Source organism: Mytilus edulis, unplaced genomic scaffold (genome assembly GCF_963676685.1).
Source record: "Mytilus edulis unplaced genomic scaffold, xbMytEdul2.2 SCAFFOLD_1320, whole genome shotgun sequence".
NCBI lineage: Eukaryota > Metazoa > Mollusca > Bivalvia > Mytilida > Mytilidae > Mytilus > Mytilus edulis.
In genome coordinates this window covers 9,358-25,910 of record NW_027267224.1, presented here as the reverse complement: position 1 = coordinate 25,910, position 16,553 = coordinate 9,358, and the positions used below count along the sequence as shown (strand labels likewise).

Genomic DNA, 16,553 nt, shown 5'->3' with positions numbered 1-16,553 from the left:
ACATATGATCCATATAATGTATGTATACTCATATCTTTTTTTCAAAACAAATGTGAAAATCATGCAATATACACATATATGATTGTGTGATTCAATTGATTGTCTCATTTATTGTTTCAGTATACAAGGTCATCAACATGCTTTACGTAAGTATTACCAAGTATTGCTAACACTAAACAAAATACCTGGCATTTCATGACAATTATTAAATCGATTTAAATTCTCCCTCGCCCTGCTCGTCCGAATTTAAAGCATTTAATTTCTAATTCAATAGGCTATAAACAAGACAAACACAGATATAGGATTAGTTGCTCGCAGTAACATCTTATTTTCTCTTGCGATACAATATTTTATTTTACTGAATTGTACATATTTCTTCAATCGAAACATTATATAAACACATGACATATAACATTGTTCCTCTTTCGCATCGTTTCTTTTCCCCCGCTTATGCCTCCAACGCCTGTACGTACAATAAACATAGCAGCAACTGCACATATACCTATGTGACCAACTTCAATCCGACGTAACTGCGAGCACCTTCGATACTAATACATTTAAATCCCAAACTTTATATAGTACCTTTAAACCCCACCCATAAAAACCGCCAAAACTTTCCTCGTGCCTCCTGCACCTAACATCAAACTTATAAATAGTACATACTGTTACAAAACCAGTATCCGAACTAGTTATACTAGTTCCCATCTGTAAATATTAACTACAAATAGCAAACGGGAAAACCCCTATTTCAAACGAAATAAAATACATTTAAATTCTCCCTCGCCCTGCTCGTCCGAATTTAAAGCATTTAATTTCTAATTCAATAGGCTATAAACAAGACAAACACAGATATAGGATTAGTTGCTCGCAGTAACATCGAAACAAAGGAAATGAAACAGTTCAGAATAAGATGCTGATATAAAAAGTCTTTTGAGATATTGCTAATTGAAGATAAATCTTCAACCACTAAACTGGACCAATATCAGTTTCAAATCAATAATCGGAACGTCAAATACGACATATTGAACCGGAAGCTTCCGCAATAGATGGTTATGCAGACAAATGTTTTGCAAATCTTGAATCGATGGATAATTTCTCAAACTGTTTTCCTTGATTCTGTAAATAGAAGAACACAATCAAAACTTCATACATACATGTACTTGTATCTTAATCAGATAAACATTAAACTCTATAGATATATACATATTTCATATCTATATACATCAACTTCTAATCATACTATGTGATTCTTTGTTACACACTGCAACATAGCTCATGAAAGTCTAAACATATATGCATCTCAGATCTACATACATCAACTTCTAATCACACTGTGATCCTTTATGTCACACTGCGCAACATAGCTCATGAAAATCTAAACATATATGCATCTCAGATCTACATACATCAACTTCATATCACACTGTGTGATCCTATTGTTACATTAATAAAAATCTAAACATATATATATATATATATATATTATATCAACAACAAAAAACAAAGTCTTCAGCTATGTCTGAAGCTCTGACTTTGTACAAGGTTTCTTATTATCTTTGTTACATTTTTATTATCGATTTTAAATTAAAAAAAGTTTTCACTCAATATGTTATGTACCATGTGTACGGACTGTAAAATATTACTGCTTACCGTTTTAAAATCTCTCCAAGTTGAACTCTTGGTACTGTCCGATTTATCTCACATAAAAACGGACTACTTTTTATACCTACACCTGCATATTTGTGGCATCCGGGAAATATTTAGCACATACATAAGGTCTCCAATATGGTACTAAAACTCTGATCGTTTTATAGTAAATGCGACCTGCTGATAAAATAAAATCAAAACTGTGGTATTTAATGAAAAAACATATAAAGTTGATGATTATTACAAATCTCATCTTCAAATCAATTGTATACATATATTTAATTATGTACAAAAGTTAATGCCTTCATATTTAATCTTTTGTTTTCTGTATATTAATTTAACTATACAACATCCCATGGTGCATTGTGCAACCAATCACATCGCTCCCAGCGACAACATTCCATGGTGCACTACACTGTGCAACCAATCACGTCGCTCCCAGCGACAACATTCCATGGTGCACTACACTGTGCAACCAATCACATCGCACCCAGCGACAACATTCCATGGTGCACTACACTGTGCAACCAATCACATCGCTCCCAGCGACAACATTCCATGGTGCACTACACTGTGCAACCAATCACATCGCTCCCAGCGATCTAATAAAATAAATTTCATACATACCATTTCAAACTCATCTGTAACTCGTATCACTCTTCGTGACAAAATCATCTCACTGCGAGAAGATTTAAACATATGTTGTTTCCATGTCTCAAATCTAGTACAAGTCTTACAAATTCTTTACCTGAACTTTGTACACTTCAAACTCATCTGTAACTCGTATCACTCTCCGTGACAAAATCATCTCACTGCGAGAAGATTTAAACATATGTTGTTTCCATGTCTCAAATCTAGTACAAGTCTTACAAATTCTTTACCTGAACTTTGTACTGAAACAGTAATCAGATTTGTACAAAAGGTGGACACTGTAATATTTAGTGAGCATTTCATCTATCAACTTTTAAATAAAAGTTGCATGCTTAAAAGCTGATTTGTTTTTCATATTAATGAACTCAACATGGTTCACATGGTTCAGTATTGAATGGAAATATATAACCAAATTCTGTAGTATTTTAAAAATAAAATCATAAACCTGTAAAACGGTTTTAAAAAAAAAAAAAAAAAAAAAAAAAAAAAAAAAAAAAAAAAAAACAAGAACACAAATATATTGATTTTCGCTTCTAACTTAATAATTCGTTCCAGGCATGATTTCAGAATGTAAATAAAGTCAACATTATACTCAACTCCGTCATGTGAAAACATGTTCCTCTTTCGCATCGTTTCTTTTCCCCCGGCTTATGCCTCCAACGCCTGTACGTACAATAAACATAGCAGCAACTGCACATATACCTATGTGACCAACTTCAATCCGACGTAACTGCGAGCACCTTCGATACTAATACATTTAAATCCCAAACTTTATATAGTACCTTTAAACCCCACCCATAAAAACCGCCAAAACTTTCCTCGTGCCTCCTGCACCTAACATCAAACTTATAAATAGTACATACTGTTACAAAACCAGTATCCGAACTAGTTATACTAGTTCCCATCTGTAAATATTAACTACAAATAGCAAACGGGAAAACCCCTATTTCAAACGAAATAAAATACATATATATATAAGGTCAGTATATAGACGTCTGGCTATAACACCAGTATACTATACAGTTTTGTTCATCAAATATGCATATCATTACAAAGGTTAGTATGTATTCAAAGGACTGGATTGTGCAGTTTGAGTCAGCGGTCTTAATTAAACATCAATAACCGATAGAAACATAAACTATAAAAGGAAAATAGTGGAACAGCTATAACATTTGAATGCAGCATAAATAAAAGCAAACATACATAAATAAAATTGAGAATGGAAATGGGGAATGTGCCAAAGAGACAACAACCCGACCATAGAAAAAAACAACAGCAGAAGGTCACCAACAGGTCTTCAATGTAGCGAGAAATTCCCGCACCCGGAGGCGTCTTTCAGCTGGCCCCTAAACAAATATATACTAGTTTAGTGATAATGAACGCCATACTAATTTCCAAATTGTACACAAGAAACTAAAATTAAAATAACACAAGACTAGCAAAGGCCAGAGACTCCTGACTTGGGACAGACGCAAAAATGCGGCGGGTTAAACATGTTTGTGAGATCTCAACCCTCCCCCTATACCTCTAGCCAATGTAGAAAAGTAAACGCATAACAATACGCACATTAAAATTCAGTTCAAGAGAAGTCCGAGTCTGATGTCAGAAGATGTAACCACAGAAAATAAACAAAATGACAATAATACATAAATAACAACAGACTACTAGCAGTTAACTGACATGCCAGCTCCAGACTTCAATTAAACTGACTGAAAGATTATGATTTCATCATATCAAAATCAGGCACAATCCTTCCCGTTAGGGATTTAGTATCATACCATCATAACATATATGAGAAGAACATAACCCGTGTCATGCCAACAACTGGTTTTTTAATAAATGTGTTTAGTTCCGATGCAAAGACCCTATAAGTGAATCAATATTAACGCCAAAATATGCAATCTTAAATGACCTGACAACAGTATCGTAACTATATCCCTTTTTAATAAGTCTATTCGAGGTTATTTAGTATCAGTATTTAGTTCAAAAATATAATCTTAAATTAATCCTAATTCTATCTTATTCATTCTTATGTGACGTCATTTTTCATTTTTTGATGCTCTGTTTTACTAATTCAAATGACGTCATTTTTTCGTCATTTTTCAGTTTCAAATAGGACGTCACTTGGCGTAGAGGTTTAAACGTATTCGGATGTGTCTACTTTTGTGTTTTAAATGTCTGGTTATGTAAATGTATTTCAGTTGTTTCCTGTAATTAGTTAATACTTCAGCTTTATCATGTACATCTTTTGAATATTCATTTTATTAAATTTACTGTTTGCAAAAGTATAAATTACTCTAAATTATAGGGATTTTCTGGTAACTTAACAGAAAACCCTTGCTGTTTTTGGCACAACCTTTTTGATCTTTTGGTCCTCGATGCTGTTCAACTTTGTACTCGTTTCGGCTTTCAAACTTTTGTATCTGTGCGTCACACATATGTCTTGTGTGGACAAAATACACTTCTGGCGTATTAAAATTTTGAACTTGTTGCCTTTTGTTGGCTGTTGTTCGTGTGATTCTTTGTCAATTGTGTTCTCCAATTTATTTATATTGTAGTCCTGTGTTGTCATTTTGATGTTATATTTCACATGGCCATAAAAGTGCGAGGTTTCGCATGCCACAAAACCAGGTTCAACCCACCATTTTTTCCTTTAAAAATGCCCTGTACCAAGTCAGGAATATGGTCATTGTTATATTATAGTTCGTTTCTGTGTGTATTACATTATAACGTTGTGTCATTTGTTTTCTCTTATTTTTTAGTGTAAATTCACATTGCGATAAGACGTGTCACGGTACTTGTCTATCCCAAATTCATGTATTTGGTTTTGATGTTTATATATATGTTATATTTGTTATTCTCGTGGGATTTTGTCTATATGTGTTACATTTTAGTGTTATGTCGTTGTTCTCCTCTTATATTTAATGCGTTTCCTCGGTTTTAGTTTGTTATCCCGATTTTGTTTTTTGTCCATGGATTTATGAGTTTTTGAACAGCGGTATACTACTGTTGCCTTTATTTGATAAGTTTTTGAGGTGAATATTGACACCTTTGTGCTTTATAAAGAATATTTCAATAAACAATTGGATGTGAAATACCTGAACGTATAAGAAGTCTGTATGTTGAGCTATATTTACGAATGATTTCCTTATACCGATGATAAAATTTAGTAAATTTTGACTAGTTTGTGATATCGAAAATCCTGGTGTCATAATTTTTCAGTAATACATAAATTTCTCTCGTTAAAATATAAAACATTGTTACATAAACGAGAGAATTGTATAAGTTGAGATATATAAACACCGTAAGATGGTGACAAGGGAACGTCACCATCTAAAAATGGATAATTAACGATAGGAAATGAAAAATCATCTCTTTTATCATAAGTTTTAGTATTCAGCTTTCCGTTAGTGATATAGATATCAAGATCGAGAAAAGGGCAGTGGTCATTGTTAGTATTAGTTTTATTTAAAGTAAGTTCAACAGGATAAATTTCTTTAATATACATACTGAAGTCCTCATTATTGAGAGCCAAAATATCATCCAAATATCTAAAAGTATTATTAAATTTGTTTATCAGATGTTGTTTCGATGGGTCTTTGCTTATTTTTGTCATAAATTATAACTCATAGCAATACAAAAACAGGTCCGCAATAAGTGGTGCACAGTTAGTCCCCATTGGAATCCCGATAATCTGACGATATACGGAATCCCCAAAGCGAACAAAAATGTTATCTAGTAAAAATTCAAGGGCATATATAGTATCAAAGCATGTCCAATTGACATAGTTTTTGTGTTTATTGCTACTAAAAATGACCTAAAAGAGTTTGAACATATATATTCACATTCTGACTTTTTAAATGCCCATTTAATTAGGTGTGTGAATTTTTTCTTAATGATAATGTGAGGCAATGTGGTATACAGGGTAGAAAAATCAAAACTTTGAACAGATTCAAAATCACCAATATAAGCATGCAATTTATCCAGTACTTCCAACGAGTTCTTAACACTCCAAAAGTAATTAATTCCAATATTTTCGAAGGCCTTATTTGAACAATTTATCATCAGGTTTTTAATTGTACCAAGTGTGCTGGTAAGAAGAATAGACAATTTAGTAGTGGAACAATGGCTTGAAGACGAAATAAATCTATATTTGTAAGGTGTGTTGTGTAGCTTCGGAAGCCAGTACATAGTTGGAACTTTCATTGTATTTGGCTCTGCTTGTAAAGCGGTAGCTAAAAGTTTATGTTTGTTACAGATGTCGTTTTCTGCAAATGGAGTCAGTTGGAATGTTGGTGAATTGGTGATTTCTTTTTCAGAACCTCAATATAAAATTTACGTCAAACAATAATAATATTATTAGCAGCTTTATCGGCCGGGACAAAAACAGATTTCTTGGCTAGTTCTTTTAGTTTATGTTTGATACGAGAAATAGGTTTTTTGTGGTTATTGTTAATAGTAAAATGTTCTTTAAAATGTTGAATACGTATATCCACTATCTTCATTACTGAATTAAAAAAGAGTCCAAAGATTTTATGTCAGCTTTTTCCCGTTTTATCCATTTCATACAGTAAGTATGGAGTGAGTCGTGGATGATATTACGACACTCATTCCAATTAATAATTGACGGGGGACGATATTAAGGTCCTTTACTGAGGAATGATTTTAACTCTCGGTCTTGAACGATGTTAAGATCTCCTGTTATAACATGGGAAATGGGTCCATAAATATATTCGGAGGCACTACAATTACATGAAGAAGGTGGATTTTCACTGATATTAACATCTTTAAACAGTTGACTATAATTAAACACAAATTTCCGGGTAGATTTCTTGTAAATATAACAAATAAGAGGTAGCGCAGTATTGTCAAAATATCCAGGAATTTGTTCTTTAACAGAATGGTCGATAAATATACCGGCAATATTAACAAAATCAAAACCTTTATTGACATACTTTATTTTAATAAAATATTTTTAGGATCTTCAGGGCGATTAATTTTGGGAAATAGTTTAGAATAACAATATGCCATAATAATTTGAACAATTTCATACTGTTATATGAAATTGTGTTGCAATCCTTTAAAATTTTATTTAACTTATTAACCGGTAATGAACAGAGTTTTGTTAACAGATAATGTCTGCCGTTGTTTTTTGAAATAGAAATTAGGTCCGAAATATTGGTATGTTTGGTCCGAAATTTTCTTTGATTGCTATTTGTTCTTCGACCGTGAGAACGGTTTTTACGAACAGTTTTAGAAACTATATCCAAAATGTTAACGGAATCGGTTCTAGATATATTACCAATTCCCATGATATTATCATTAAGACCGAGAGGGTAGACTGTCTGTATTTTTTTAATCCAATTTAATTCAATTATTTTCCGTGATCGTACAAACTTTGAATGAGATTCACCAGGCTGCTTATTTACTACTTCTAAAGGTTGAACTGCTAAATCTTCACCCCTAGTTTTTTGGTGGGGTTCGTGTTGTTTATTCTTTAGTTTTCTATGTTGTGTCGTGTGTGCTGTTGTTTGTTTGTCTTTTTCATTTTTAGCCATGGCGTTGTCAGTTTGTTTTAGATTTATGAGTTTGACTGTCCCATTTGTAAAACGATACAGATGTTCTGGAGTGCGTTTAGATAAATATCGTCCAGTTTCTCCTACGTACTGAATACCACATCCCGGTTTGTTTCATGTGAGTAAATAAATAATGCTGTTTGTTTTTCAAGTTATATCAGTTTCAAAATTCAAAGAAAATGTGCGACCATTAAATGTGGACCTTACCGTATTGTTGGTGGAAAGACGGGGACACGTAAGTCATTTTTTGGCATGACACTTATCGATAGAAGGGTAACCACGATTTTTATTGTTAAAAATGTTAGCGATTGTAGTATTTTTAGATAACCGATTTTGAAGATTGAGACGTGTATATACCCTTTGAACAAGTTTAGTATTTAATATTTTTCCATTTCTGCGATAACACCTACCATATACCTGACTTGGTAGGACATATTAAGATAAAAACGGTTGGTTGAACCTATTTTCATGCCTATCAAAATCTCCCGCTTATATGGCAATGTTAACTAAAAAGTATCGCTAAAATGACACTATTACGTGACAGATATACAGGATATATAAGGATTTTTTTATCCTATGAATAGATTACCTTAGCCGTATTTTGCACAACTTTTTGGATCTTCAATATTTTCAACTTTGTACTTGTTTGGCTTTACATCTCTTTTGATCAGAGCGTCACTAATGAGTCTTATGTAGACGAAACGCGCGTCAGGCGTATTAAATTATAATCCTGGTACCTTTGATAACTATATACAGCACACAATCAATAACAAACATTTGGGTTTTCATTTCTAACATTGTCAACTTTCCCCATTATAAAAATCCATTCATGTGTACCTCATATGCATATATCAGAGTGTAAACACACAGGTGTTGCGTGTTTATAAATAATAAGCCTGGTACCTTCGAAAACTATGATAAACCTGTATAGAGGTATTTTCCTGTCAGAACGATGGGTCTTTCGTTTACAGAGCCAACTAGAAGATAGGAAGTATCAAATAAATGAGCTTCATAGCAAATCGTTGATTAATACGAAAGCCGAGAAGGATCATACAAAATTCAAAATTCATAATTCAAAACTCAAAAATCCTAATCATGATTCCCCGCGCTTACGAAAGCCAAAAAAAGATCGTACTTTACACTTTAATATACTACTGAAAGCTATTTTATAAACTTTGTTAAGAACACGAACCCATTGAAACAAGGCAAAGGGTCCGTTAAACCTTCATAGGGATACATTCAACTTTACCATTTGAAACCCTAGGTAACACAGCGTCCTTGCAAGTAGCAACCCTCTATCAAGAAAATAGGAAAGGAAACCCGAGCCTTATATTACTACAGCTGGAAAGGCTTCACTGAAATGGAACGTTCACAATGGAAACATTGAAATCATCGCTTTTTCGTAAAGTTTTAGATGTCAACCGACCCTCGATGTCAATTTCTGAATGGTATCGTTATTTCAGATTCATTGATATAGATTTAAATAACCTAAGTTGACTATTAATTTACAGATACCTACCGTCATAGATATGCATGAAATATTTACAACTGGTCTCTTATAATAACCTAGTTTTCCAACAGACGAATCTAGTTATTAAAATATGTATATACAAAAGACATATTTTGTGTATCGTTTATCAAATTCTGATAATTTTATGTTGTTATGTCAACAGAATTCGTGTTAATTTTTTGACGATTTTTCTTTATGTAATTTGGGAGTTACGGTCTATGATTGACGAAAGATGATACTTTTGGCATTTACTTCAAATTGTCTTGGAATTATCAACTTTAATCTTGGAATTTCCAACTTTAATCTTGGAATTATCAATTTTAATCTTGGAATTATCACCTTTAATCTTGGAATTTCCAACTTTAATCTTGGAATAATCAATTTTAATCTTGGAATTATCAACATTAAACTTCCAATATTAAAGTTGATAATTCCAAGATAAGAGTTGAAAATTCCAAGATTAAAGTTGATAATACCAAAATTAATGTTGATAATTCCAAGATTAAAGTTGATAATACCAAGATTAATGTTGATAATTCCCAGATTAAAGTTGATAATTCCAAGATTAAGGTTGGAAATTCCAAGATGCAAGTTGATAATTCCAAGATTAAAGTCCGACAATTTGAAAAAGAAACTTCGATTTTTTTTGTGGGGGTGTTTTATGTTTGTTTAAAACAATGTACCAATTTTTATATAATATTAACTTATATATTTATATATGGTACCTATATTTATATATTAAAATAATAATGTGACCCGCCATGACATTTCTAGGCTTATGGAGGTAGAACGTCATTGTTAGAAAAATTATAAACATGATAAATATCGAGATTCAACGAAATACGTATTTGTGACGAAGAGATAAACACTTTCCTTGGCTTCTTTTTGCGGACTCCGAACTATTCATCATTGAAGAAGATTTACTTTTTCGTTTGAATCTACATTTTAAATTGATACAAACAAAAAATCAAAATTCTCTGCTCTATAGATTTTCTTTCATAAATGGAGTCTGAAAGATATCCATAACAAATGCACCGTATCAAATGCATGTAAGAGAACACCTACTTATAAACTGTTACGCGTCGCATACTATGTATAGAGACATGCATAATAAATCTAAATTAAAGTAAGGAATTCTTAAAGCTTACTTTGACAAATTTTAAACTAACTTCATTTCAACAAGTTTAAATTACATGTACTAAAATAGAGCTACAAAAAAAATGCTCTGCTCTATAGATTTTCTTTCATAAATGGAGTCTTAAATATATCCATAATAAATGCACCGTATCAAATGCATATATGAGGACACCAAGACTTATAAACTCTAACGCGTCGCATACTATGTTTAGAGACATGCATGATAAATTTAAATTAAAAGACAAATTTAAAAAAAAGGAATTCTTAAAGCTTACTTTGACAAATTTTAAACTAACTTCGTTTCAACAAGTTTAAATTACATGTTCTAAAATAGAGCTAAGAATTGTGTGTATTGTAGTAAATTTAATTCTTTGAAATTTTATTCAAATACGCTTTTGAACATTACTAAGAGCCAATAAATACAATAATTTTGTATTTTATATATTAGTGCCTTCAATAAATAAAAGTCGTCACAGAACAGCCTCATTTTCATACCGGTATTCGAAATGACTCGTTTCATTGCTATTAAAACAAAAATGTCATAATTATGACAGAGAGTTTTGTTTCGGAATATTATATAGATAAATATAAAAAAAGCAAAATTTAGACAATGTACCCTCCTAAGCCTAGAAGTGGCTATTCACATATAGTTAACGGCGTTTTTTCTCACAATGACGTTCTACTACCATAAGCCTGGATATGTTGTGGCTGGTCACATATATGTAAATATATACACTCACACCACATCTTCCTATATCTAAAGAATGACCTTTACTTATGTACAATATTTAAATGTAAATATAAAGTCCCTGATTGATTCAAATACCACAATTCGCCATTACGATTTCCATAACATATTTATAAAATATATGTAGAACATACCCCAAATCAATATAAAATTATGAAAGAACAATGCATATCAATATAGAATGTCATTTAAAATGTAGTGTCATAAATATAAAATCTCGCAAAATTATGGCCAATATTTTTAGCATATCCACGTATACCCATTATTGGGAAGTTACAGCCACCCCCTTTCATGGATATTAGGATACGTGAAACTATACAAGACTTTAGATGCACGTCTATTTTTCTGTAACATTTTACAAAAAATGTAGCGAGAAAATAATTATAATTACATGTAGATTAAGTATACGGAGAAACACAATTAGTTATGGACTAGAAGTAAAATATCAGTCATTTTTAAGATTAAAGTTGATAATTCCAAGTTTAATGTTGGAAATTCCAAGATTTAAATTGGAAATTCTAAGATTAAAGTTGATAATTCCAAGATTATATTTTGATAATTCCGAGATTTAAATTAGAAATTCCAAGATTAAAGTTGATAATTCCAAGATTAAAGTTGATAATTCCAAGATTAAAGTTGATAATTCCAAGATTAAAGTTGATAATTCCAAGATTAAAGTCGACAATTTGAAAAAGAAAAGAATAAAGGATGGCGCTTATACGCTTCCGTAATTTATATATTCAGAAAAGATATATACACATTATTTGTAAAGTTGTATATGTCATGTTTGTTGTACCTCTTGGAAGTTGGATTACGCAGGAAAATATACTGTTCCCAGGATTACGCAATGTCAAATTTATCATATCCTATAAAATATTTGAAATTGAATATAAATATATAATGGAAGTCTTGCATGTCTTGGGATCGCCCAGAATCCATGAATATTATAGAAAAGTCCAAACACGCACCAAATTCATTGATAATATAGTTTCATAAAACTGTCACAAGTACAAACTTCAGGGCCGTAACTGAGACTCCTAAACGGAGGAGGCAGGGGTCTGGGGGCCGCCGAATGAGGCCCCCTTGTAGTGGGGGGGCAAGGGGGCAAAGCCCCCCTGGTCGAAAATTGTAATATTACGGTTTGAAATATGTCTTGTAACTTCCATTTTTGTATCTAATTTATCGTTTTTTGTTTCATATTTACTGTATGAAGAAATGCATTAGGCAACCAGAGCCGGCTGCTAGACACTTGCCTCGAATTTTATTCCAATAAAATGTGTATTCATTTACAGTAGGGTAAAAAACTGTTTAAAAGTAGAAAACTGAAACCAGTTTGATTATCTAGTAAAATAGAATACTCATTAAGATAATCACATAATCACATAATCTAGTGTTTAAAATAGAAGTAAAATTTTCCGACCTCTGTGTTTCCGACCTAAGATAAATATTTTAAACAGAAAAATCGTTTTCTAAATTTTCCTTTTGCTTTCCGAAATATTCTCATGCACAATAACAAATGATAAACGTTCAGAAATAATTAGTTTATTCTGGGTCATTATAAATCAGTATACTGTTCCCAGGTTTATTGTCACACTGCACGACAACACGTTGTTTCACTTGTCTGACTTAATGTCTGCATATATCCTGTGAAAAGTGTTATAATGTTTGTCTGTGTACAATTATATTATTAATCTACAGTATATTTTATCAGATCAATTGATTAAGACAATATTTGTTGGGTCTGGATTTCAACTGCAATAAAACAGGATTATCTTTCTTGATTTGCGAGTTTTGAATTTTGAATTCTTAATTATGAATGATCCTTCTCGGGTTTCGTAGATTAACTATACACTGTTCCATCTTTAATCATATTTTAAGAAATTTGATTCCGAAGCAATACTTTCCTCAGTATAAAACACTTAAATACCCCATCCCTTTTCTCCAAAAACACGTTGTTAACAATGAGTTTGGTTTTCGAAACAAATGATATGTTAATTTATCTGTACAAGCTTAAAAAAGGAACACTATGCGAGACAAATGTAAAAGTGTAAACATTTTTAAAACACTTTAAAATAAGCCAAATTTTATCACAGATAATATCAGATTTTAAATTTTTTTTTTATAATACAATCTTGTTGTTTCTGGCCGTTTTGAAAATAGTTATCTGACATATAAATGTCCGTTTCGTGCCAGTGCGTAATAGTTTATTTAATTGTAGTTGACATACCTTTTTTCTTCGCTTTAAATTTACAGAATATAACTTATATCACTTATGGTAGCTAGGAAATAATCCAATTATTGTGTTGTATTACATACTATTTCAATACAAAAACTTACCAAAACCAAGAAAATGAAACGGCTTGTAAAATAATGTATCTACCAACAACATTGGAGTAGTCTTCGATTTGTGAATATTTATTAATGTTTTAGGCTGTGAACTAGCTGTTACTTAGACAACAACCATTTGATATTCTGGGGTAGGGTGGGGTGGGGGGGGGGGGGGGGGGGGGGGGGGGGCTATGGTTTTTTTTTTTGGAAAAAAAGTTTGTTTCCAGTTTTGGGAGAAAAAAATAATTTGTTTTTTGATTCTGAGAAAAATAAATTGTTTTTTTCACCCTCAGCTGCCACTATATGTAATGCTAAAATTGAAGGAAAATTTTTTTTTTCGACTTGTCGCGAAAAAAAAAGATTGTTTTTCGCCGCAGGCGAAAAAAAAAGTTTGCACAGGAAAAAAAAACCATAGCCCCACCCCCCCCCCCCACCCCCGAAAATCAAATGGTTGCTGCCTTACTGTAAGTACTCTTAGATCTGTTTGTGAAGATACGAACTCTTTGAACCAGAATAATTAATGTGATGTCATATTAAACTGTTTTTTCTTACCAACAGCTTGATTTATCAGCAGTAGAAAAGTCGCTTGAGGTTGGAAAGTCCGTGTCCTTTAAAGTGAACTGTGACGATAAAAGTCTGTTATCTGTTAAAGGGTAAGTATCGTAATTCTGAATTTCATCTCCTGGTAGAGAAACATGAAAAACGAAAAAAAGTAAAATCACAAAAATACTGAACTCCTAGAGAAATTCAAAACGGAAAGTCTCTAATCAAGTGACTTAAACAAATGATAAAACACATCAAAGGAATGGACAATAACTGTCATCTTCCTGACTTGGAACAGTCATTTTTAAATGTATAAAATTGTGGATTGAACCTGGTTTTATAGCGCTAAACCTCTCTCTTGTACGAGAGTCTCAACACAAATTCCATTATATTGACAATGATGCGTGAACAAAATGTCACAAATAAGGTTTCAACAACAACACGTGCACGCACCCTATTAAAAATTGGGGGTGATTTCAGGTGCTCCGGAAGGATAAGCAGATCCTGCAGCACCAGTCGTGTTGCTCATGTTATTACAAAGCGGGTAAATAGTGTGATTCGGTAAGTCAAATTCGTGAACAGGAAACGTGGAGGCAGTTTCGACATAAAGAACATATCAGATATCATTTGTATAACGGACATTCCATATCAAGATAGATTTGCGTTGGGTCGCGTACATGTAACATGTTATTGACGAAGTGTCGTTTTGGAAGACTGCGCAAGATGAACATATAAACAAATCAAACGAATGGACAACAACAATTATATTCCGTATAACCGTTAATAGGTTAAGAAAATGATAACTTTAGATAAAAGTATTGAGGATTATCATTTTGTTATGAAAAAGCCTTGCATTAAATATTGAAATACGCTTATTCGTAGTGTTCGCAGAGAAATAATCCTCACAAACGCATGGCATCTATCCAATTTACATTATTTAAACACCGTTTAGTAGAAAATAACAGTTGTTTGCATGTTACCTTTAAAAACTCAGTTCTGGTGGAGTGGAGCAAATGTTGTCAATTGCAAAGTAGCTGGTTGCGATCAAACAATCCTACGTGATTTGGATAAGTAAGTTCCCTCGAGATCAAATGGTAGTTTACTTCATTAACTAGGCTCGTTAAATATGATAACATTTATTAATTGTATTATTATTTGCATATACAATAACAATAATGAACACATACAATGCAACCATTGTAATAAAAGTGCTTATCATAATTAATAGCATGAATAGAATTTCATCGGTTTCAACCTTTAAATACATGTGTATCAATGATCTGTGGGTATGTTGGTTTCATTAGAGGCCACCAGAAGCCTGTTTTCGGTTGCAGGATTTTTTTTAGCAGTGTTGAAGAGCCTTTGGTGGCCTTCTGCTGTTTTCTGCCCTATGGTCTGATTGTTCTCTCTTTGACATATTTCCCATTTCCATTCTCAATTTTATCTTCTATACTTTTTCTTCCTTTCAGTGGATTTTGTGTAAATGTTCAAGCAGATCATAGTGACTACGAAAATATTGCATTTCATTTCAACCCAAGAGCACCGACATCAAGAGTTGTATTGAATACACGCACTGATAAAAAATGGCAAACAGAAATATACATTAAAGACAAGAATGTGAAGAGTGAGTACTTCGACCATCCCTTTGATTTGAAAATTGAAGTCAAGACTAAAAATCACATTCTCATTTCTGTGAATGGAGATTTAAAAACAGGATATGACTGTAAAGACGATATAACAAAAATGAAATATCTTTGTTATTCAAGTGGTGTAAGCATTGCTCTTGATGAATGAGGGACAATGACGTTTTTGATTTTTGATTTTGATTTTTTTTTAATGTGAACTTAGACTAAGTGAATCTGATATAATAATAAATTTATATTCCTTTCAGTTGTTTTAATTAGTATTATTTTCAATGTAATATAAAGCATACAAACGTAGAATTTTAGACGTCACATTGATAACAAAAAAATGTCGAAGTAGTGCAAATCTGTGTATAAAGTACAATCACAACGGTTATGTGAAAAGACATTATAAACAGTCTTCGAAAGGCATGACCTTATGCAATGCCAAAAAAAAATAAGTACATAAAATCGACGACAATTTTCCCTCTTCAAAATATTGACTTACATAATGCGGTTATGTTGCTTGCAAATTTAAAGCACACGACTACTGCAGTATAGTTTATTGAGACGAATCCTACTTTACAAGTAGAGAATTGTCAATATTTACACAGATAAGTTCAATGTATATGAACCTAGTATCCTATGTGTGCGTAACTCCTTTTAAACGTTTCTTAGTAGTGGATACTTTAAGTTTGTAAAATAATGTTAAAAGCAATCTACCGAATAACCAAATGTTCTACCTGAACAAGGCAAATGTTGAAAGTAAAGCATATTAAATTATACCGAAA

General features: G+C 32.2%; 1 protein-coding gene and 1 long non-coding RNA gene across 2 annotated transcripts; one reads left to right on the top strand and one right to left on the bottom strand.

The window, feature by feature from the left end:
* Window positions 1–120: 120 nt before the first annotated feature.
* LOC139505022 (uncharacterized) lies at window positions 121–16,030 on the top strand (the record flags this gene model as incomplete). Its single annotated transcript, XM_071294873.1, is given in 3 exon segments — window positions 121–146; window positions 14,156–14,250; window positions 15,610–16,030. Coding segments are annotated over 3 exon segments (429 nt in total). The 3' UTR covers window positions 15,935–16,030.
* On the bottom strand, window positions 300–2,696 carry LOC139505020 (uncharacterized). The gene is made up of 3 exons (XR_011659497.1): window positions 2,275–2,696; window positions 1,651–1,827; window positions 300–1,116 (listed from the first exon to the last, which is right to left on the bottom strand). It is a non-coding gene; the product is annotated as an uncharacterized lncRNA (long non-coding RNA).
* Window positions 16,031–16,553: the final 523 nt, after the last annotated feature.